The 22515-nt window shown below is 42.0% G+C and overlaps 1 protein-coding gene across 1 annotated transcript in view; it reads left to right on the top strand.

Annotated features, from left to right (window-relative positions):
- The first annotated feature begins 1206 nt into the window (after positions 1-1206).
- The window catches only part of LOC124716999, a 101842-nt gene continuing 80533 nt past the window's right edge, over positions 1207-22515 (top strand). The window contains exons 1-3 of the mRNA XM_047243623.1: positions 1207-1285; positions 9695-9722; positions 12054-12187. Of these exons, the coding sequence (XP_047099579.1) occupies position 9722; positions 12054-12187 (135 nt within the window). The 5' untranslated portion in view covers positions 1207-1285; positions 9695-9721. The remainder of the gene's footprint in view (positions 1286-9694; positions 9723-12053; positions 12188-22515) is intronic.

Below are 22515 nucleotides of genomic sequence, written 5' to 3'. Positions count from 1 at the left end.
AAAGAGGGAGCAACAATGAAAATAAAATCAGAACAGACAACTGTCAGTGTGATGAGAGAAAAGGAGTGTTATGATGAATGTGTTCCATACACAAACATTAAAAAGAAATTAATGTATGTTGATATGTTCTTTAAAGTGCAGAGTCATCATTGGCTAACGAAGTTCGATGATATATTATCGACTTTATCCATATAAATTCCATTAATTTAATTTCAGTAAACTGAGGAGGAGAATAGTGTTTAACGTCCCGTCGACAACGAGGTCATTAGAGACGGAGCGCAAGCTCGGGTGAGGGAAGGATGGGAAGGAAATCGGCCGTGCCCTTTCAAAGGAACCATCCCGACATTTGCCTGAAACGATTTAGGGAAATCACGGAAAACCTAAATCAGGATGGCCGGAGACGGGATTGAACCGTCGTCCTTCCGAATGCGAGTCCAGTGTGTTAACAGTAAACTGATTGTAACTGATTAATGAGGGCTAGAATAAACTGCTGTGTGATGCGATAATGAAATTGTTGAGGGCCATTGTTACTACGAGATAGTTCTAAGGAATATGTATATTTATATGTTCGGAGCAAGCCATGTGCAGAAAATTGGTTAATTAACTGTCCTAACAGTACTAGTTACAGCTTTGTTTGCTACTTATTTGCTTTGATTGTTAATAACAGCAAGAAAAATAAAATGGGACGTCGGAAATAGCAATATACTACCCATAATGCTCACAAGTTTCTTAGCCTGACAGGAAAATGTCACGGAATGGGTGGAAAACATGAAGTGGTACCCTCTTGAGAATAGAAGTAAATTATTTAGAGGAAGATCACTTACAAATTTTCAGGAACCAGTATTAAGTGAAGAATCAAGAAGTATTTTTCAGCTGCCTACAAATGGCTCCTATAAGGGTCGCGATGATACAGCTAGCCTAATTATAGCGCGCACAGAGGCATTGAAGGTGTTATTCTTACGGCACTCCAAACGCTACTGGAATGGGAAGATACTTTTACATGTGGTACCATATTAAGAACTCACTGCCATTCATTTCACGATGGTTTGATTAGTATAGGTCTAATAGGAACTTGTGGAATACTTTATCAGTTTTCACTCTATAGATGAACTAGATTCTGTCTGTAGCTATTAAATGCATCACTTTCTCAAGTAAGCTACGGTTCCCCTATAAAATATTATTTTCTCAAATAGAATCCATTTGTGTTCTTAATTATCAAGCTTACGTCAGTTGCGTGGCAACACTGATAATTAACTCAGTGTTGCTAGCACCAGTTTTACTGTTTGTAAGTAATTACGTTTAATTATTATTAAGGAAAATAATATGTAAGAACATGTGTATAGCCTTTCTACTACGTTGCAATCGAGATGGTTCTACTCCTATGTTACGTATTATCTCCTTGTGTATTGCAACTTTTTGTTTATTGATCTTTGAGTCTTGAAAAGAAAATTGACATTAGTCTATTCGAGCAGGTAGAATGGAAGTGGTTTTTAAGTTGTTTTGTGATTGTAGTACTCGTTTCGTTTTCTGTGGTCTTTCATGATGATATGTATGTTGGCGTTTGGTTTGGCTCGCGGTACTGTGTGATCGTCTGTTATGGTTAGATTCTAATTGTGCGAGGTAAGCGTAATTGATCTATATTGTTTTAACAGAGTTTTTTTGGTATTATGTATGTGTATGTAAGCCTCCTCTTTCCAAAAGAGTGCAGAAACAACTACCATGTATCATTTTCTTTGTATCGATACGTGTGTCTGAAAATGTTGCTGTCGTATAAATCTATTGTAAAGTTGATTTGTGGTATATCGATGTATATGTGAAATAAGATCTGGTCATCACCATTCTACAGTGCTATTGAGCATCGCTGATGAGTAACAATCGTGTTGTGATGTAAGAATTCTGGAAATTAGTATTGATGAATAAAGATATACCAGATCGTTAAATAAACAGTTCTCAAGTCATTTAGAAATTTCCTAGTTTTTTGCGTTTCAACGAGGAACACGTTCCTTAATGTGACGATACCCCCAAAAACAGTCAGTGCTGCATAATTTTTCTGTAATTTTGTAGAGAATTGAATGACAGAATTTTGTTTTATTTTACCGTCTCGTAGCCTTTTACATGATTTGCTAGAAACATTCTCATTTTCTGCAGCAAATGTTCCGCACTTGCCTTCAGCATAACATGAAATAAATAGACATATTTTAAAACTGTTAGTATAATCTTTAATCAGTTCCATTTTTTATTACTTCTTCAGTGTCCATAACTCTATTCGTTCTTTTTACTATAGAATTGTCGTCTAGAAGCCAAAGGGATGAATGTGATTAAAGTTGAACCGAAAGAAAACAAAAAGCATGAACTTATGCTTAAAGAAGAAAATTGTCATGCAAAACAAAAATGGTGAATCTGTAGACAGCATAGCAAACACAGAATGCATATTGGAGGGCAACTGAAATTAACACACAAAGACACTGTCAAATAGAATACCAAAAAATTATTCCTTTAGGGTCCTCTTATCATTTTTTAACAACCAGTGCCTCAAGGTGACATACTGTTTCTGTGTTCACTATGTACTTAGTAATGAAATTCATATCTGGGATTCAAATGTGCAAAACATTGACATAATTTTCAAATTGCAGTAATGTGTCACAAGAATAACTGCTCCATATATAAATTCCTGAGAATATAGCACACATGTGCATGGGTTACATTTGTCAAGTTTCGTTGCAGGTTATCAGTTATGTAAATTGCGAATATGTTGATTTTCTCAGGGAAAATGTATCATATTTGAGAACCTACTAATATGTCACATCATGATGAGTTGTGGACATGAACCATGCAACACATTAACTATACCAAATGACATAGCCAATATCGTTGTAAAAGTGATGCTCTACAAATGAATACTACTACTGCTAGTGCCGCTGTTGGTGCTGCTTCGTCATTGTCTTTGGCTTATAGATCATCCCTTTCGCTGCTCAACAATCCTCAGTTTCTAAATGGTTTGTGTGAAAAGTCCATGTGTCTATAATCATAACTCAAAACTGGTAACACACATTGACTATAACCATTGCTTCTGAAACAAATGAGAAGGTTAATTGAGTTTCATCGAAACACTTGTGCCTTTCTAACTTTGTTTATTTTATTTACTGTCAGTTGACTTATATTCAGCTGCTTTAAAAACAATAAATCAACCAGTTCTGTGATTTCATTGTTTAATTGTAGTACTTTCTTGTCAATCTATTGACTATACATTATTTTTTTATGATTTATTTTCAGGAATAGAGGGTAACTTGCATGATTAAGCTCTTGAATGAACTACACTTATTGAATATAACTGTATTAGAAGCAAGCAGCAAAATTTCATAAGCAAAATGTAGTTAATAGCCAAGAGTGTGATAATGCAAGTGGGGTGTCTATCTTCCTTACGATTTACAGGGTGAACATTAATAAAACTGACAAACTGCAGGCACGGATTCTTGGCTGGAAATTGAGGAAAGAAAGGTCCAATGAACATGTGCCTCGAAATGTATGATTGGTGTGATAGCTGAAATGCATCATTTCTTGATAGAGGGCTCTGAGGAATGAGGGTCCTCTGATCACGTGCTGTCTGTAGCCCACAGATATGACTATGCAGATTGTTGATGCCAGTTCTGGCAAATGTTGCTTTGTTGTAAAGAGGGTTGATGACAGAAACCCCATAATTGTGATGGTCTGCTGCAAAAACCATTGACAAAATCCTTTCCATATAGGGAAAAATGCTTCTGATAATCCTGGCACTCAATGCAGTTGATATGGATTGTAGCAGTTGTCATGGAGGATAAATATAACTGTACTTTGGCTTGCATCATGTTGCCAGGCCACTCGCTTGGAGTTTGTACTAAGGAGCCAGTGTCACGTAAATGCCCGAAAAGGGCTTGGAATGTTCTTTGATGTGGCTGCTGTCTGTGAGGGTAGTACTTTTTTTGGTATAGCCGTGCTGTCTCTTTACCGTTTCCATTTGCTTGGCCATACACAAACAGCATCTCATCTTGTTCCTGACATGAATACCGGACCATTCTGCTGCTTACAATGCGCTGTGTCAATCATTCAATCTGGAACACCCAAGGAACACATGGCACTTGGTAAGAGGAACTTTCATTCGTTAGTGCCATCTACCATTGCAGTGTTTCATTTTCGGACACTTGTTACCGCCATTTTCAGTGAGGAATCCATTCCTGCAGTTTGTTGGTTTTATTAATGTTCATCTTTTATATACTGGTCCATACTTTCCCTTTTCTATGTATATAGCATGACCAGTTTTTATTTACTTCAACTTCCAGCATAACATATCGCAGCAAGCCTGAGAAACTTGTGCCCACATGTTGTCTCTTTTATGTCTGATTTGCAGAATGGAGACAGTCTTCTCGATAGTCAGAAAACTGGATGGAACCATTGATAATTCTCACAGTTGTTTGATTTTTTCCTTCTTATGTCATTGTTACTATTGACAATACATAGATATACATGGCAGTCATCACATTTTATTTATTTTTTCTGGGAGATCAAAGCATGTGTACACGTTTTTGTTGTTGTGGTCTTCAGTCCTGAGACTGGTTTGATGCAGCTCTCCATGTTACTCTATCCTCTGCAAGCTTCTTCATCTCTCAGTACCTACTGCAACCTACATACTTTTGAATCTGTTTAGTGTATTCGTGATGCCTCGGAACATGTCCTACCAATCGATCCCTTCTTCTAGTCAAGTTGTGCCACAAACGTCTCTTCTCCCCAATCCTATTCAGTACCTCCTCATTAGTTATATGATCTACCCATCTAATCTTCAGCATTCTTCTGTAGCACATCATTTGTGTTACATGTAGTGTTGTTTATACTGACACATTCAATATTTGCTGTTCTGCGAAAATATTTAGCAGAGAGCTCTCTCTCTCTCTCTCTCTCTCTCTCTCTCTCTCTCTCATTATACTGTTCCATGGATCATTTTGCGCGATAGAGTGTCATGTTATGGAATGAGTCATTTTACATTCACATCAGAAATTAATTTGTGCATATTGTCACATTCTGTACAATTCCAATATTTTTGTTTCTTACCCACCACATCTTACACACTACAGTGATAGTAATTCTTCTGTGAAAAAGGACTTCTCGAGGAGAAGCTTTCTCCGTTTGTTTTTAAATTTTACTTTGTTGTCTGTCGGATATATTGTATCTCTGGGTAAATGATCAAAAATTTTTGTCACAGCAGTGTGTACCCCTTTTTTGTGCTAAAGATAACATTGATGTGGAGTAATGAGTGTAATTTTTTTCTGGTATTATAATGATGTATATCGTTGTTTCCTTTGAGCTGTAGTGGATTATCTACGACAAACTTTGTTAGGGAATAAATACACTGCAGAGTGATAGTTGGAATGTCCAACTCCTTAAACAAATGTCTAAAAGATGATCGTGAGTGAGCACCACATTTTCTTAAAGCACATTTCTGTGCAATGAAGACTCTACCTTTAAGATGAGATACCACATAACATTATTCCTTATGACAGTATTGGATGAAAATATGCAAGTTGTCAACTTGCTGATTTCTCTCTCCCAAGATTTACAATGATTCTAAGTGCAAATTTGGTTGAACTAAGTGGTTTCAGAATTTCGAAAATGTGCTTTATCAAGTTTAAATTCTCATTGATATAGACTGTGTGGATTTTCAAGTTTCCGTCCTACTTATTATTTCCTCACCATGTGTTACACTTATCATTGTTGTAGTACCCCTAGACGTGCAAAACCGAATAGGTTGTCACTGTTTAAAATTGAGAGTGAGACCATTTGCAGAAAACTTAAAGATACTTTTAAGGGCTTTCTTTACCATTTCTTGTATTTCTCTGTATATGCTTGGTCTGATAATAGTACTAGTGTCATCTGCAAGAACTAGTTCTGCTTGTTCTATATTAGACGGAAGATTGTTTACATGTGAGGAACAATAGTGGATCTAAGACTTTGCTTTGGGGGAACGCTATACATGATTCCTTCACAGTCAGAATTACATCCCTGGACTGTGTTGGTTGACTTACTGATCTCAACTTCTGCATTCTTTTGGTTAGATATGACATAATCCATTCATTGGTTTGCTACACCATCAGTCCCATAAAACTTCAATTTATCTAGGAGAATACTGTGATTCACACAGTCAAATGCCTTAGACAGGTCACAGAAATTACCAGTTGGTGCTGTATTATTACTTAAGGTGTTAAAATCTGGTGAGTGAACATGTAAATGGCATTCTCAGTAGAGCAACGCTTCCGAAACCCAAGCTGTGATGGCGGGTTCGTGCTTGGCTACCACAGCATCCCAGCCTTTGCAGCATCTTTCCTGTTCTGTGCTGCATGTTTGTCCTCTAGCTATTCTTTTTCCCCTCTCTTGGAACATGTCTGGGATGTTTTTGGAAATGTTCTGCATTTTCAGTAACCGATTGCAGAACGGCCTCACTGTTTTTCGTATCGTTTTTCTTTCTTCGCTCCCCTTCTCCTATCCTTCCTCCGCTTCGGCGTTTGAGGTTCCTCTTTTTCTTCACCCTCCCTGTGCACTCCTGAAGGCTAACCCATGCATTTGACATGTAACAGGTGACTGTGTATTTCCCAGCCCTGTGTCGATAGGCAGGGTTCGCATGTACCCCCTGGTACAGGCCAGGCCCTGGGAAGGGTGATTGCCTGAGCTGCTACCTTTCCAAATTGCCGATTTGCCTGAGCTGCTACCTTTCCAAATTGCCGATTGGTCCCTCTGTCTGGTGTTCGGCAGCTGTGACCTGAAGTGTGAGCAGTCACATAAGGCAGGTGTCCCCCCCCCCTCGTCGCGCCCTCTGAGGGGGCCCCCAGTTGGAAGGTGTGCACCATTGGAGGCTTTGGCTATCGTGGGGATTTTTTCACAATGAGCCGATCATCGTCTTCACAGTCAACGTCTATTAAACGTAAACAGAATGAGGCTAACGCTGCACCATGGTTTCTCATGGTTTTACATACTGAAGACGGTCAGTCCTCCGCTATGATAAATCCGTAGGTGTTGATGCAGTTGCCAGCCCTATGAAATCCTGCTCTCATTTGCGCAATGGAGTTTGCTTTTAGAGACAACTTCTGATTCTCAAGCACAACTACTGCTTGCAGCTTTGTCCCTCCGTTGCTATCGTGTTCGTGTTGAGGTTCCTCGAACACTGAATTCTTCCTGTGGTGTTATTTACACTAGGCTGCTTGATGGTCCGACCCAAGCAGAAATCCAAACATACCTCTCTTATCAGGGTGTCATTGCTTTCCATCAGGTCATGAAAAAGAGAGATGCATCCTTAGTGTCCACACGCACTCTATTTCTTGCTTTAAGTAGAGTGGTATTTCCATCAGAGATCAAAGCAGGCTATCATGTTATCACAGTCCGACCATGCATTCCGAGCCCAGTATGCTGCTACCAGTGCCGTCATTATAACGACATGCGAATGTCTTGTCGACACCCAGCCAAATGTGTAACCTGTGGTAGCGGTGCTCACGAGGGCGATTGTCTTCCTCCTCCTACCCACTGGATGAATTGCAATGGTGACAATGCCGCTTCTTCCCAAGATTGTCCCATATATCTCGTGCCCCATATATCTCGATGAACAGGCTGTCCAGGAAATCTGGGTGAAGGAAAAAGTGCATTACTTGGTCACTCGCAAGTTGTGCCCTGTGGAATGTTTGTCCCCTTTTTAGTGTCAGGTCAAAGCAAGGTTTGTGGTTTCAACATTTCCTCATAATTGAGAGAACCGACATTGAAAAGACTCCTCCACCTTGTAATTGGGATATATGAGACTGGTGTAATAACCTCACACTTTAAGAAGAATGTAACAGTTCAAATTCTAAAGAAGAGCTTTTCTAATATTAGCAAACCGTTATGTTAATAAGTGCACCTCCACAACTAAGTGTCTGACTGCTACTGAGAAGGGCGTCTGACAGGATTATTTCATATATTTTTTTATCTGGACATAGGATAAATATTGGAAAAGTAATTAAAGTTCAGGATTTGCCAGTGACTTTATAGTTTCATCACAGTTGGCAGAGTCTTGGAAGATCAGTCATGGCGATTGTGGTGGTGGTGGTGGTGGTATCATCTTGAAAACACATCAGAAGATGATAGTCAACAAATGTAAAAAAAGCAGTACAGCAGTGTAATCAAATTAAGTCAGGTGGTCGTGTGGGGAAACAGATTAGGAACTGAGTCTGAAGGCAGCAGATGGAAGTGGTGGAAGTAAAGAGTGCACGAGAGGTAGATAGGCACGATTAACCCTCAAGGTAAGCAAATGCGTAGTTTAATTTAGTTTGGTTAAACAATGATGAAATAAACTTACTTTACATGAGCTGAACCATTGTTTAATTGAACTTTCTTTATATCACTCTGATGCTGCGTACTGGTGTTATTCCACAGTAATGACACACTCGAAATGTTAAACAATGCAGTTGTGTCAGATAACAGCCAACAGCTTATTCGATTACTACTTATCTTGTGTACAACTGCCACATTGTGGGATTGTGTCACTAGCTCAGAATCTTTATCATTTTCTTCTTGCAGCAATCTTACTTTTTTTTTCTTTCTCACAAAGTTTACTGTTTATTTTGTATTACTGCTCATCACTTGCATGTATGACAGCACAACTTTGCAATGTGTTAGGTACAGGCTCACAGTTGTAAAGTGACAACAGAATTGTATGAGGCAATATTGTTTGCAGTTGGTGCACTTTGTACGGGGATGCACCCGCTTGACGGTTGAGACAAGATTCAGTGAAAGAGAGATCTGTTAACATCAGATATAAATTTGAAAGATGGAATAGTCAATTTACTTGTTGAGGGAAGTGTAGCGGGTTCAAATTTTAGAGGGAGACCAAGGCTTAAATACTGTGAGCAGGTTAAAGTGGAAGCAGGGTACAGTAGTTATGTAGAGGTGAAAAAACTTGCACAGGATAGACTAGTGTGGAAAACAGCATCAAGCAAGTCTTCTAGCTGAAGACTACAGCACCAGCAATTGGTACGGGACACCTCTAAAGAAATCACTGTTACTAACAGACTCTGAAGGAAGAAAACTACGAAAGAGAGGAACAGGAATGTCCTACTGTTCCATCACTAGTAGTTAGATGAACAGCACAAATTACTGTTAGTGGTTGCAGAATCGATTCAGTTCAACTCTCCTGCTCCTAATAGCACAATTTAAGAAAATGAAGTCCTTTTATTTCTTCCTGTAATGAAAGTATATTGTCGTGGCTGAAAAGTAAGTGATCTCCTTCAAATATATCAAAATAATGGAAATCCAGGCTCACTGTCACACTCGGCACCCCTTCCAGACTCACCTCCGTAGTGCCACTGCCTGCCTGTGACAGTCAGCTGGGTCTCTGAGTCAGTTCTTCCCTACCCTCGGCTAATCTGCTCTTATCTCTGTCTCTAATGACCATATTTTTGCAGGGTGTGAATCATTAATCTTTCTTTCCATATGGGGTGTAATGTGTTACGCAGAGTATCCTGCCCACACTCACCTTGCAGATTATAACTTGAGTACAATATTACTGTGCTAGTGTACTGCTTGTATGCCATATGAAACAGTCATAGTCACTTGGCTCGGGTGTCGTTACCGTAGTGAATTAGTTACGTATGTACCTGATGCTTGAATTGTATTACTGAATGTGGTTTTCTTCTCTTTTTTTCAGATAAAAGAGGAAGAACAGTGGATCACCAGTACGTATTTTTTGTTAATTAGCAGTTTTAACTTGCAGTAATAACTCAAAATAAGTGTGCAGTTCATTCCAGAAGTTTGTTTAAACTGTGGAGAATTCTAACAAGGGAAACTACCCCTCACATCCCCCTCAGATTTAGTGGTAAAATGGGCCAGTGGATGGCCCACCAAAAACTGAACAAAGACCAGGCATGAAAACAGGAAGAAGCTGTACTGAACTGTAAAAAAAGAAGCAAAATAGAAACAGTGAAAAGTCCAAGCGGAAGATGTGCAGCATCACACACACACACACACACACAAATTATGGACTTTCTGTCTGGTAATTGACATGTCAGCTCTTCTTCTGTAGTCCTGAAAATTGTGATACTATACATTAGTGATAGAATTGAGTCATGTTGTAAGAATACATTACCGTTGCAAGTAAATGTGATGAATAGTGAGAGCAGGTGAGATGCTGCATAGACCTCTCACAGAAATGAAAACAACAAATAAATGGGTGTGCACTACATTGTATGTTACAACAAAGGAATTAGAGAGTCAAAACTTCCAAAACGGAATGCAAGAGTCGTAACATGTAGTGCTTGTATAGAACAAGTAGAGGTACATATGTCTGGAGGCACCTTCCTTACATCTCACTGTTGCGAACAGAGAGCATACCACGACACAGACACAAATTTGAATACAGTGAACAGATATGTCAATGACCAGATGGACAGTCCATAATTTTGTGGGAAAAAAATGGGATATGAGAGAGATTTGAAGAGAGATCTCTCCCTTCACAATTCAACATCATGACCACATAACCAGCATGCCGTGGCTATCATAAATTACTCGATATTGCCTGTCTTGAGCTTGGACCATTCACTGTTTCTATTTTGCTTCTTTTTTCACAGTTCGGTACACCACCTTCCTGTTTACACACTTTATCTGTGTTCAGTTTCTGATGGGTTATCCATGGGCCATCTCGCCACTAAATCTGAGGGAGGCCATGATGGAGAGTTTCCTTAGTAAGTGCAATTAGTAATTGTATTTATTTATTTTTTCATATAGGGATGATCTTGCAAGCAAGCAGGATTTGTCATCATAATACAATGAAAATAAATTTCTCAACCTCTACATAGAAATGTACAGAATACTTAAGTGTGCTGTTATGTGGATAGCACTGGTGGTTGGCCGTGACCTTGATGAAGGAACCATTCTGACATTTGCCTTCAGATGATTTGAGAAAGCCAAGGAAGCCTAATTCAGGCTGGACTCGCATTCGGGAGGACGACGGTTCAATCCCGTCTCCAGCCATCCTGATTTAGGTTTTCCCTGATTTCCCTAACTCGTTTCAGGCAAATGCCGGGATGGTTCCTTTGAAAGGGCACGGCCGATTTCCTTTCCAATCCTTCCCTAACCCGAGCCTGCGCTCCGTCTCTAATGACCTCGTTGTCGACGGGACGTTAAACACTAACCACCACCACCACCACCACCACCACCGCCACCACCACCTAATTCAGGATGGTTGGACAGAGCAAACTCGTATCTTTCTGAATATGACTTGACAATTAAATTGATTCATTTGGTCAGTCCCTGTTGTAGAACATTCTTAGATACACACAAAATGTCTTTCAGATAACTTATTTTATAAAATATAGTTTTGCACTTCACCACTGCACACACTAAGGGCAGTTACCGGTAACACCTGGACAACAAATGTGCTGCTGTGCTCTTTTCATCAACTCCAGAGATTTTTCAGAAAATTGGCGTGGAGGCCCGTAGATGTGTAACTGTGCCTCATGTGCATCTTCACGTCCTCCTCTCGACCCTCGTCATCTTCTGTGAAGTCACCCTCTCCAGAAGGTGAAGAGAATGACACTCGTCAAAAACTTTACCAAAAGGAGATGAGGGACACGTATCGAAACGTCGTAGAATTTGAACACAGAGAATATTTCATCGTACAGTATTACTGTTCTACAATAATATTTTTATTTTATATTTTGTTTCTATGGGCTATTGTTAAACAACTTTATACTGGACAGACAGTCTGCAATTATTATGGAGAGCCAGCTATACAAAGACTGTACTTTCCAAGCATATGGGAAAATTTTTCGTGTAAATTCGTATTTTTCAAATTATCACATATCTTTGAAGACACATCTTTGTACAGCTGGAAGCTTTCACTGTCCAGTTATAATCTGCCACAGTAGGCTGAAGTCAGCATTTTTTTAATTTCTACAACAGAACTTTGTGTCTTTGTGGTTTTTTATGGACCTAGTTGTAATCAAACTGTTAAAGACGAAAGCCTTTGCATTCCTACATTCCTGATATTCTGTAATCCTCTCTTCCAGTGTTGGAAGCAGAGGCACCGCAAAGTTCGAGTACCGGAGAGTCGCTATTGACTGAGAATGCCAGACTGGAGAACAAGGTGGCACAGCTCAGCAGGGAGAAGGAGGAGCTGCTGCGCAAGGTGGCCCACTACGAGGTAAGTGAGTGAGTGGGGGAGACACAGTTTGTTAAAACCACAAAAAGACAAGTGCTGCGCAAGAGATATACGACACCTCACACGGGCACCACATAAAATACCAATGTACAGGGTGTTTCAAAATGAATACACAGGTTGTAAGGGTTTGTAGCACATATTACATTCACCTTATAATTATAAATAATACACCAAATGAAAGAGAAACAGAAACAGTTTTTCTTACAATTATTCAGTGTGAACACCGATCACACACCAAGTCAATAGGCGAATTGTTGCGAAACCTTAATCAATGTGTCAGAAGTAACTGTTGCGTTAACACTATTTCTAAAGTCGGATAGATGGGCTGATATCGGAGGCACATACACGTGATCGTGTGTGAACATGGAGGTCGTGCATAAAATGCTGTGTTACCCTGCCCCTTGTGCCCAATCCTCCAGTCAGATACGTCGTTGTTTAAGCAGTCGCCAGTGAGACGGTGCACCATCTTGCTCCCAAATAAAGATGTGTTGTTCAGCTTCTTCCCATTGAGGCACGGGCCGTAGCTGTAGCACATCAAGATACGAAAACATCAGTTACAGTTGATTCACTGAAAAAAAGAAAGGCACATAAACTTTCCGCGGGGATATTTCTTGGGGCTAAGCGTGAAAGAGTCACACTCGTTCGACATGTTTTTCAGTCGCTCATTGTCATTCCATACTCTTCCCATTCTGCACAGGAATACAAACAAAACTGTTTGAGTTGCTCTTTCATTTGGTGTATTATTTACCATTGTAAGTTGAACGTAATAAATGCTACAACGCTTTAAAACCAGTATGTTCATTTTGAAAAGCCCTGTAAATATTTGCACTTGATAATGATGACAAAATTCTCGAAATGCATTGTGCTCTGCATGAAAAATCTTAAGTGGTACAGCATTTTATTATTTAAATCGTGAATGACACAGTTGCAGTCTTCCAAAAAACACCAGTTGTGAGTAATGGAATAAAATTATCTGCACAATTACTCTGCGATTCACACTTAAGCTCTTACCAGAGGTTTGTATAACCACTTTCAGACTTCCTCCAGTGTTCCATCTTGAACAGCATGTGGGGAAAATTAAAACCTAAATCTTTTCATGCAAGATCTGATTTCTGTTGTTTTTAACACACTGATATCATCTCCCTATATAGGTGGGCTCAAGAAAATATGTTTGCTTTCGGAAGAGAAAGTTGAAAGATTTCGGTACAACAAAAAATGCCGTTATTTTGATAACTGCCACCTCAACTCGCTCATTGTATCTGTGACACTCTGTCCCATATTTCACTATAACGCCAAACAAGCTGCCCTTGTAAGGAGGCCACAGTGCACAGTAGTGCACCAAAAGAGGACACACACACACTTGGTGTAAGTGGTCTGCATTTGTTGCATCATATCAAACGTTCTGCCAATAAAACGGTCTCTGGTTTCCCTTCCCCACAACATTTATATGTGATTATTCTGATTATAAGTTATTCTTAATTGTAATCTGTAGGAATTTAATTGACTCAATAGCCTTTGGATTTGCTATTAACAAAATATTTAATATTGATTGATTGTTCCTTTGGTTCTTGGTAGAATATTTTATACATTGTGAATGAAAACACGTGTCACTGGCATAATACTCTACAGTATTAACTATTGATTTCACGAACCGGTTTTCGGCTGTTATCACATCGTCAGACACAAAGGTAAATATGTGGGGCAGTAAAATTTTTGTAGGATCAAATATATTTTAAATTTCTGCAGATATCTCTATCTCCACTTCCAAAGGTGAAAATTGACAACGTTAGCTTTAGGAATAAATGGAGAGGAATTATTTAAGTGAGAATGCAATGTAAGATGATTTTACTTAGATAAAATATGTTCTATATTAACTAATGAAATGTATTATGTCGCATTCATAAAGGAACTGCCTTGGAATAATGGAAATTCATAAACATGTTTTTGTACACCGCCTGGGGGGCGGCCTGTGGGTAAGGAACAGGAACAGGAGAAGGTACTAATCTCTCGGTACTGCAGATACAGTTAAGGCACCTTTACTAGCGGATAACACTTGCAAACATATTACATAACTTGCAAGGTGGTGTGAAGTTGAAGTGAAGTGTCCTGGCTGGCTGCACCTGATGAAATGGGCTGAAGCAGTCGCGGAGCTTGTAGACCTCGACAGCACCGGCTAGAGGGTGCTGTAGTCAGTGTCTCTCATAGTGCCAACTTAGCAGAGTGGACCTATGTTGTGGCATCGTAGCTATCGATACCACACATATGTCCATCTGCCTAAGATAAGTACTAAATGACTAGACACAGTTCCTGTACACGCCACTCCTAACTGCAAATAGAGTACGCACAGATAATGTGGTCAGGAGATGTTCTGTCGGCTGGGTACACGTGGGCAGAATGGTAGTGGTGGGGTTTACTGGCAAGTGCTGGAGGGGAAGTGCCTTTCTAAAGTGAAGCATGTCTCCCCCCCCCCCCCATTTTTTTTGGTGCAAATATTACTTTTTGCCGTCCGCATGTCTCATACAAATTTATTCACTTGGTGCACAAGTACTTACAAAAACAAAAAACTTGTTGACGTATGTAAGTTATTGCTACCTAAACAAAACACTAACAGAATGCAAACGATACTAAAGTGCTGTCGCCAGCCACTGTGCTGACGACACCACTGTGGTGTCGCTGGCCACTGAGTGATACTATGCACACGACACCACTGGTGTCGCCGGCCGTTGACCGCTATTTCGCTCACGACACCACTGAGGTGTCGTCAGACGCCAGTGTGTTAAGTGGAGCCTCTCCATGCCCACACTTGCATGGTGATCATTCAGAAAGATCTGCCACCACTGTTTCGGTTAGTATCTAAAAAGAATTCTGCTGCAAACTGCTTGGCTTGTTAACAGCATTTTTAACTTTCAGAAAAGCATCATGAGTGACAAATTTTGTTGCCTTGTTAAAATCTGCTTCTTTTACCAAAGACAGTGGAGTTTACACGGTGTCACCTTACTAACATGTTGTGCAGATCAAACTACGAGAGAATTCTGAAATTGTGGTTTATTAGGAGAGGTACTGAGGAAATTTGGCAAATTGGATACATATGTTCATACATTTGTGGTTGTTTTAGATTAAAAAAGTGTTTTGTTTATAAAGTTGGAGTGCAAGTTACTTACGGTGTTTCTTTACATATTTTCCAAACCACTTCTTCCCTCCTCGTTGGCACCAATTGACATAGAAAGAAATCATTTCACATATGCACCAGGCAATTTTTGCCATTCTGCTGTTTTTCAAAACAACCAACACACGTATGACATATACTAAAAACTGACAATGACAGACGTAGTTATACATGATACACCACAGTACCCCCATTCTCAACACTACCATTAGATACAGACAGTTACAAAAAAAAAGGTGTGAATACCATAATACAAATAGCCACAAGCAATGGACACAAAGGAAACTTAGTAACAAAGCTGAACAGTAAAATCAAGAAACAGAAAAGAACGAACACCCAGCTGTCACCAACAAAAGGACAGAGTATGGTACATAACGACATACAACCACAAATACACACACAGAATATCCAGCATTTTCAAAAAACAAGGCATAAAAATATCCCACCAAACCAACAATTCAATTAAAAAATACTCTCCAAAAACATTAGGAAAAACTGATCTATATTTGAAATTGGGAGTATACCAACTGAAATGCAATACGTGTTGTGGAAAGTACATAGGTCAGACCAGGAGGACATTTGATACCAGACACAAATAACATGTAAGATGTGAAAGTAAAGGATATCATTCAACTTCAGCAGAACACTTACACTAACCAGGAGACACACAAACGTGGAAATCAAAGGGATTTCTTTTTTTTTTTTTTTTTTTTTAAAAAAAAAAAAAAAAAAAAAAAAAAGGAGGAGGAGGAGGAGGAGGAGGAGGAAAAGAAACCTCCCCACCTTACAAGAAAACTACCACATTCAGAAAACCATAACAGAAAAGAAACAACAGACTAACCTGACAAACCACCCACTCTTTAAACATATTGATCACTTAATTTAACGTTAAATATAAACATATAACCACTACCATCTCCTCTCACATTCTGTCCTATAATTTCCGTCCAGCTCCCCCCCCCCCCCCCCCCCCCCCTGCTCTTCCCCCCAAAACTCCTCCATATGTGTGACTCACATTCATCATCTACTCCCCTTCTCCCCCTTCACCCCCTTCCCCACTCACACTCCAGTCCCCATAGTTCATGAAGTTATGATAGGTGATGGCCATGTATGTAGTCTTCAAAGTGGCATCTATAACAGAGATTCATTCCAAGCAGAGAGCTGCCATTGAGTTTCTTTTGGCATTTAGGTGATGGCCCTGTATGCAGCCTTCAAAATGGCTTCTATAACAGAGATGCATTCCAAGCAGAGAGCTACCATTGAGTTTCTTTTGGCAGAAAACCAGAGTATCACAGCTACTCATAGGCACTTGCAGAATATCTACAGAGACTGGACAGTGAACATTGGGTGCGGCGCCTGTCAACATCGCAACAAAGTCACGAAAACCTGTCCATTCTCCCATGTGCTGCGATGCCACACACAGCTGTGACTCATGCAGTGTTGGAACGTAGGGGCACACTCATTGAGATGATTGATTGATCACAATCGGACACCTTGCTGCCCAACTGAACATCTGTTGCTAATGCTGATACGCTCGTCCACAAGTTGGGGTACTCAAAGGTCTGTGGCTACTAGGTTCCTTGCTGCCGGACAGAAGACCATAAAGAGCAATGAAGTACCATTTGTGCGGAATTGCTTGCGACTTACAGGGCTGATCGGGACAATTGTTTGTCGAATGTCGTGACACATGGGTTTCATTATTTTGAATCAGAAGCAAAACGGCATCCATGGAGTGGCGCCACACCACCTCTCTTTCAAAGAAAAAGTTTAAAGCCGCATCCTCAGCTGGTAAAATCGTGACGACAGTTTTCGAGCCTCTGAAGGGGCTATACTGTACGGTGTTCTCTCTTGGTGCAACAATCAACTTGAAAGTGTATTGTTACCCCCAGGAAATTGAAGAAACAATTTCATTGTGTTTGTTGCCTTAAAAATGCAAACAGACTTCTCATTCTCCATGACAACACAAGACCTCACACATGTCTGCATACCCAGGAGGACTGATCTTCCTTATCCACCCTACAGCCCATATCCTGCATCTTCAGACTTCAATCTGTTTGGCCCAATGAAGGATGCACCCTACAGGAAGCAGTATATGGATGATGGGGAGGTTATTGATGCAGCAAGACATTGGCACAGATGTCAACCAGTAGAGTGGTACCATGTGGGCATACAGGCTCTCCCAGAAAGGCAGTGTAAGACCGTTGAATTGAAAGGACATTATGTTGAAAAGTAGAGGTTTGTAGGCAAAAGAGTGGCGAAAAAAATGGTGTACAGGAATCCTGAATAAAACTAACCTGCTTTGAGAAAAAGTGTGTTTCATTGCTTATTGAACACTCTGCTTATCTCCGGAACGATATTGCCCGATATGTCTCCAAGGAAGCAGAGTTGCTGGTTTATGTGCTTGCTGACCACACGGTGTCTCAGCTATGTGGTGGATGAGTGTGTTAACTCCTTCCATTATATTTGTTTATGTTGTATTTGGAATTGAGCTAATGTGTATGATTCAGATTTTGAAATTATTCTTTAAGTGCTGTAAGTTAGTTCTGGAATCAAAATTGAGACTTGATAGTTGCTACTTCTTGTGGTACTCAATGCTATGTATATGAAGGATGATAATCAAGGAAAATGTGTCTTAGGTGTAGGCACATTGTTGAGAAACAAATATTTCAGTGACAATCTTTATTTAGATAGAGTGCAGCTTGTGTTGTGGTGAGGTTGTGAATGTGGAGGGAGATTTTGAAAACTTTAGATGTGCATTGATGTTAATATTATCTGACAAGGAGACCTTAAGGACTGGCCTGCTCCAATGTTATTCCTCTTTGTTATACTTGGTTACCCCCCCCCCCCCCCCCCCTCCTCCCCACCTCCTGTGGGCCTGGGGGTTAGAATAGGCCCGAGTTATTCCTGCCTGTTGTAAGAGCTGACTAAAAGGAGTCTCACACCTTTCGGCCTTTATGTGGTGGTCCCCTGTGGGGGTGGACCGCCATTCAAAATTTTCCCAATGAGCGAGCCAATTGGGGAAGGGTCATGGTGCATCATGTCCATCATGTATTGAGATCTTAAACCCAATTTCTCTTTGTGGCATAGCCACCCCACTCATCCTTCATCTCTTGAGCGAGGATGACTTCATTGGTGCATTTTCTTCCACCCACTATGCAGTGTCGTTTTCTGCACTGACGAGGACCATGGAATTCTTTGCACCTCATATCCAGCACAGTAACCAGTCCGTTGTGGTGGGACTGCCATGTACCCTGTTGGTTGTAGCCCCCTGACAATGCAGGGATCGCTCTGCTGATGCCTGTGCCATTAACTCCTCATGTATGCCATGGAGTAGATGTCCATCTCCATGGGACATTAGTACTCCTGGCAATGGCCATCCTGCCAGGTGGCCCTTACTGAGGCTGGGTAGCGCCCATGAGGAGGGCCCCTGGTTGGAGTGATTGGCATCAAGGCGGATGACACACCATGAAGCGTAGTAAGTCATCTCCTGCTGGTGGTCCTCTGTCAGCAGTCACTAAATGGCCTAAGTCTAACTTCAATGCTAATCATTTCCTTCCCTGGCCCCACCATGGGAGGAATGCCAGGCTAAGGATGGCAGTGAAGCTTATTCGCCCTGGTACGTCGTATGTACGAGAGTTGATCGGGGATCTTTCATGTCCATGAAGCCTCAGTTTTTTGTGGAGCATTTGGAGGACAAGTTTGGGGAGGTGGAGGACTTGTCCAGAATGCGCTCTAGGTCAGTCTTGATAAGAACAGCATCCACTGCCCAGTCACAGGCATTACTCGCTTGTGACAAGTTGGGGGATGTTTCTCTTACCATCACACCCCATAAGAGCTTAAATATGGTCCAGGGTATTATGTTCCACAGGTACTTTCTTTTGCAGTCTGACAACGAGCTGTGCGCCAATTTGGAGCGACAAGGTGTTCATTTCGTCCGGCGCATCCATCAGGGTCCAAGGGGTAATCAGGTTGCCACCAGTGCCTTCATCTTGGCCTTCGAGGGTGACACATTGCTCGAGAATGTCAAGGTGTTAGTCTACTGCTGTGACGTCAAGCCATATATCCCTCCCCCAATGTGGTGCTTTAAGTGCTGGAAGTTTGTCCATATGTCTTCCCGCTGTACTTCCAGTGTCACATGTCGAGATTGTGGACCAGACTGCAGGATTTTACAGAAAGAGAGGAAAATCATGCAATATAAGACATTGGGCCGACTGACCTACAGTGAGGCTAAGAGGAAATTTGAGTGCCTACGTCCTGTGGCTATGACCTCCTCTTGCGCCACCGCTACGAGAACAGTTGTCGCCTCTTCAGTTCCTCGTATTCCTGTCACCTCTCAGAACCAGAAGACTACACCTGCCCCCTTGATGCTGGGGGGGGGGGGGGCGGCAGCACTTCCCTCCCTGTTGCTCCCATGTTGCTCCCACAGCACTTACTTCGGAAGCAACACCCCACCAACCATCGGGGATATCATTCCCCACTTCTGAACCAGAGAAGCATAAGTCTTCTTCGCTCCTCTCACTAGGAATGGGTCCCTTGGGTCACTCCCTTCCCAGGGTTCTGCTAGTGGGTAAGATGACACCTGCCAGTGGCTGAAGAGCCCAAAAGCAGCTGGTTGTGGGGCATCACGCTCCTCCTCAGCCCCGTAGACTGAATCGGTGAAGTCCTCCCAGCTGGGGAAACCCAAGGAGCAGTGAGAGAAATCCAAAAAGAAGGTCCCCAAGACCAAGGGAATTGCAGTGGCACCCACACCACCACTACCTACAAGCTCATCGTCTGCGGATGAGGTGGAGACTCTGCCATTCGCTGAGGACCTAGATCTCACCGGACCCTCAGACACAATGGATATAGACTGTTCAGGCAAAAAGTCGTTGGCAGCAGTTGACCATGGGGTGTAAACTGCCTCATTCAATATTCCATGCCTTCCCAGTCTCACGATGACGTCATCCTCCAGTGGAATTGCGATAGTTTTTTCCACTGCCTGGCTGAGCTACGGCAACTGTTAAGCTCTAGATCTGCTTTCCGCATTGCCCTCCAGGAAACCTGGTTCCTGGCAATACGGACCCCTGCCCCCCGCGACTATAAGGGATACTACAGGAACTGTAGCGACTAATAGTGTGTCAGGTGGAGTTTGCATATACGTCCTAAACTCAGTCTGTAGTGAAACTGCGCCGCCGGCTGGGGTGGCCTATCAGTTCTAGGTGCCACAATCTGGAACCGCGCGACCGCTACGGTCACAGGTTCGAGTCCTGCCTTGGGCATGGATGTGTGTGATATCCTTAGGTTAGTTAGGTTTAAGTAGTTCTAAGTTCTAGGGGTCTGATGACCTTAGAAGTTAAGTCCCATAGTGCTCAGAGCCATTTGAACCATTTGATTTTGAAACTGTGCCCCTTCAAACCCCTCTTGGAGCTGTGGCTTACAGAATAAGGACGATGCAGGAAATAACTGTCTGCAATGTATATCTTCCTCCAGATGGTGCAGTATCCCTGAATGTATTAACTGCACTGATTGATCAGCTCTCTAAACCTTTTGTACTTTCGGGAGATTTTAATGCCCATAACCTCTTATAGTGTGACACCGTGCTTACTGGCTGCGGCAGAGATGTTGAAACTTTACTGTCTCAGTTCGACCTCTGCCTCTTAAATACTGGGGCCGCCACACATTTCAGTGTGGCTCATGGTAGCTACTCGGCCATTGATTTATCAGTTTACAACCCAGGACTTCTCCCATCTGTCCACTGGAGAGCACATGACGACCTGTGTGGTAGTGACCACTTCCCCATCTTCATGTCACTATCCCGGCGTCAAGCCCATGGACGCCTTCCCAGATGGGCTTTAAATAAGGTAGACTGGGAAACTTTAACCTCTGCTGTCATCGTTGAATCTCCCCCACACGGTAACATCGATGTGATGGTTGAGCAGGTGACTATAACAATTGTTTTTGTGGCAGAAAACATGATCCCTTGCTCTTTAGGGTGCCCCTGGTGAAAGGCAGTCCCTTAGTGGTCACCGGAAGTCACTGAAGCAATTAAGGAGTTTTGCGAGTTCTACAGTGGCATAAACGGCACCCTACCCTAGAGCACCTCACAGCCTTTAAAATGCTCCATGCCTGTGTTCGCCAACTTACCAAACGACGGAAGCAGGAGTGTTGGGAAAGAGATGTCTCAACCATTGGGTGCCATACGTCACCTTCCCAAGTCTGGGCAAAAATCAAATGTGGTTTTGGGTACCAGACCGCAACAGGTGTTCCTGGTGTTAACATAAATGGCATGTTATCTACTGATGGAAACGCGATTGCCGAGCACTTTTTAGACCTCTATGCTCGAGCCTCTGCTTCAGAGAACTACCCCCAGCCTTTCGCACTCTCAAACACCGGCTAGAAGGGAAAGTCCTCTCATTCACTACACGCCACAGTGAATCCAATAACGCCCCATTTACAGAGTGGGTGCCCCTCAGTGCCCTTGCACGTTGCCCCGACAGCTCCTGGGCCAGATCTGATCCACAGTCCGATGATTGAACATCTCTCATCTGACTACATGTCCTTGTTATCTTCAACCAGATCTGGTGTGATGGCATCTTTCCATCGCATTGGCGGGAGAGCACCATCATTCTGGTGCTCAAACCTGGTAAAAACCCGGTTGATGTGGATAGCTATCAGCCCATCAGCCTCACCAACGTTCTTCATAAGCTGCTGGAATGTAAGGTGTGTTGGCAGTTGTTTTGGGTCCTGGAGTCATGTGGCCTACTGGCTCCATGTCAGGGCGGCTTCCACTAGGGTCGCTCTACCACTCATAATCTCGTGTCCCTCAAGTCTGCCATCCGAACAGCCTTTTCCAGATACCAACACCTGGTTGCCATCTTTTTTGATTTACGAAAAGCGCACGTGACCTGGCGACATCAAATCCGTGGGGTCTCAGAGGCCGGCTCCCGATTTTTATCCAAAATTTCTTGTCGCTTCATACTTTCCATGTCCAAGTTGGTGCCTCCCATAGTTCCCCCCCTATCCAGGAGAATGGGGTCCTTTGCTGAGCAGTGTGTACAGGGAACCATCCACATGGCACAGTCATGGGCTTAGCTCACAGTTTCCAGTTTTTGGCCCCAAAGTCGTGTGTTATGCACTTATGTCAGGGTCGAACTTTACCTTAATG

The sequence above is a fragment of the Schistocerca piceifrons genome, chromosome 9 (assembly GCF_021461385.2).
Source record: "Schistocerca piceifrons isolate TAMUIC-IGC-003096 chromosome 9, iqSchPice1.1, whole genome shotgun sequence".
Lineage (NCBI taxonomy): Eukaryota > Metazoa > Arthropoda > Insecta > Orthoptera > Acrididae > Schistocerca > Schistocerca piceifrons.
This window is presented reverse-complemented; position numbering and strand designations above follow the sequence as displayed.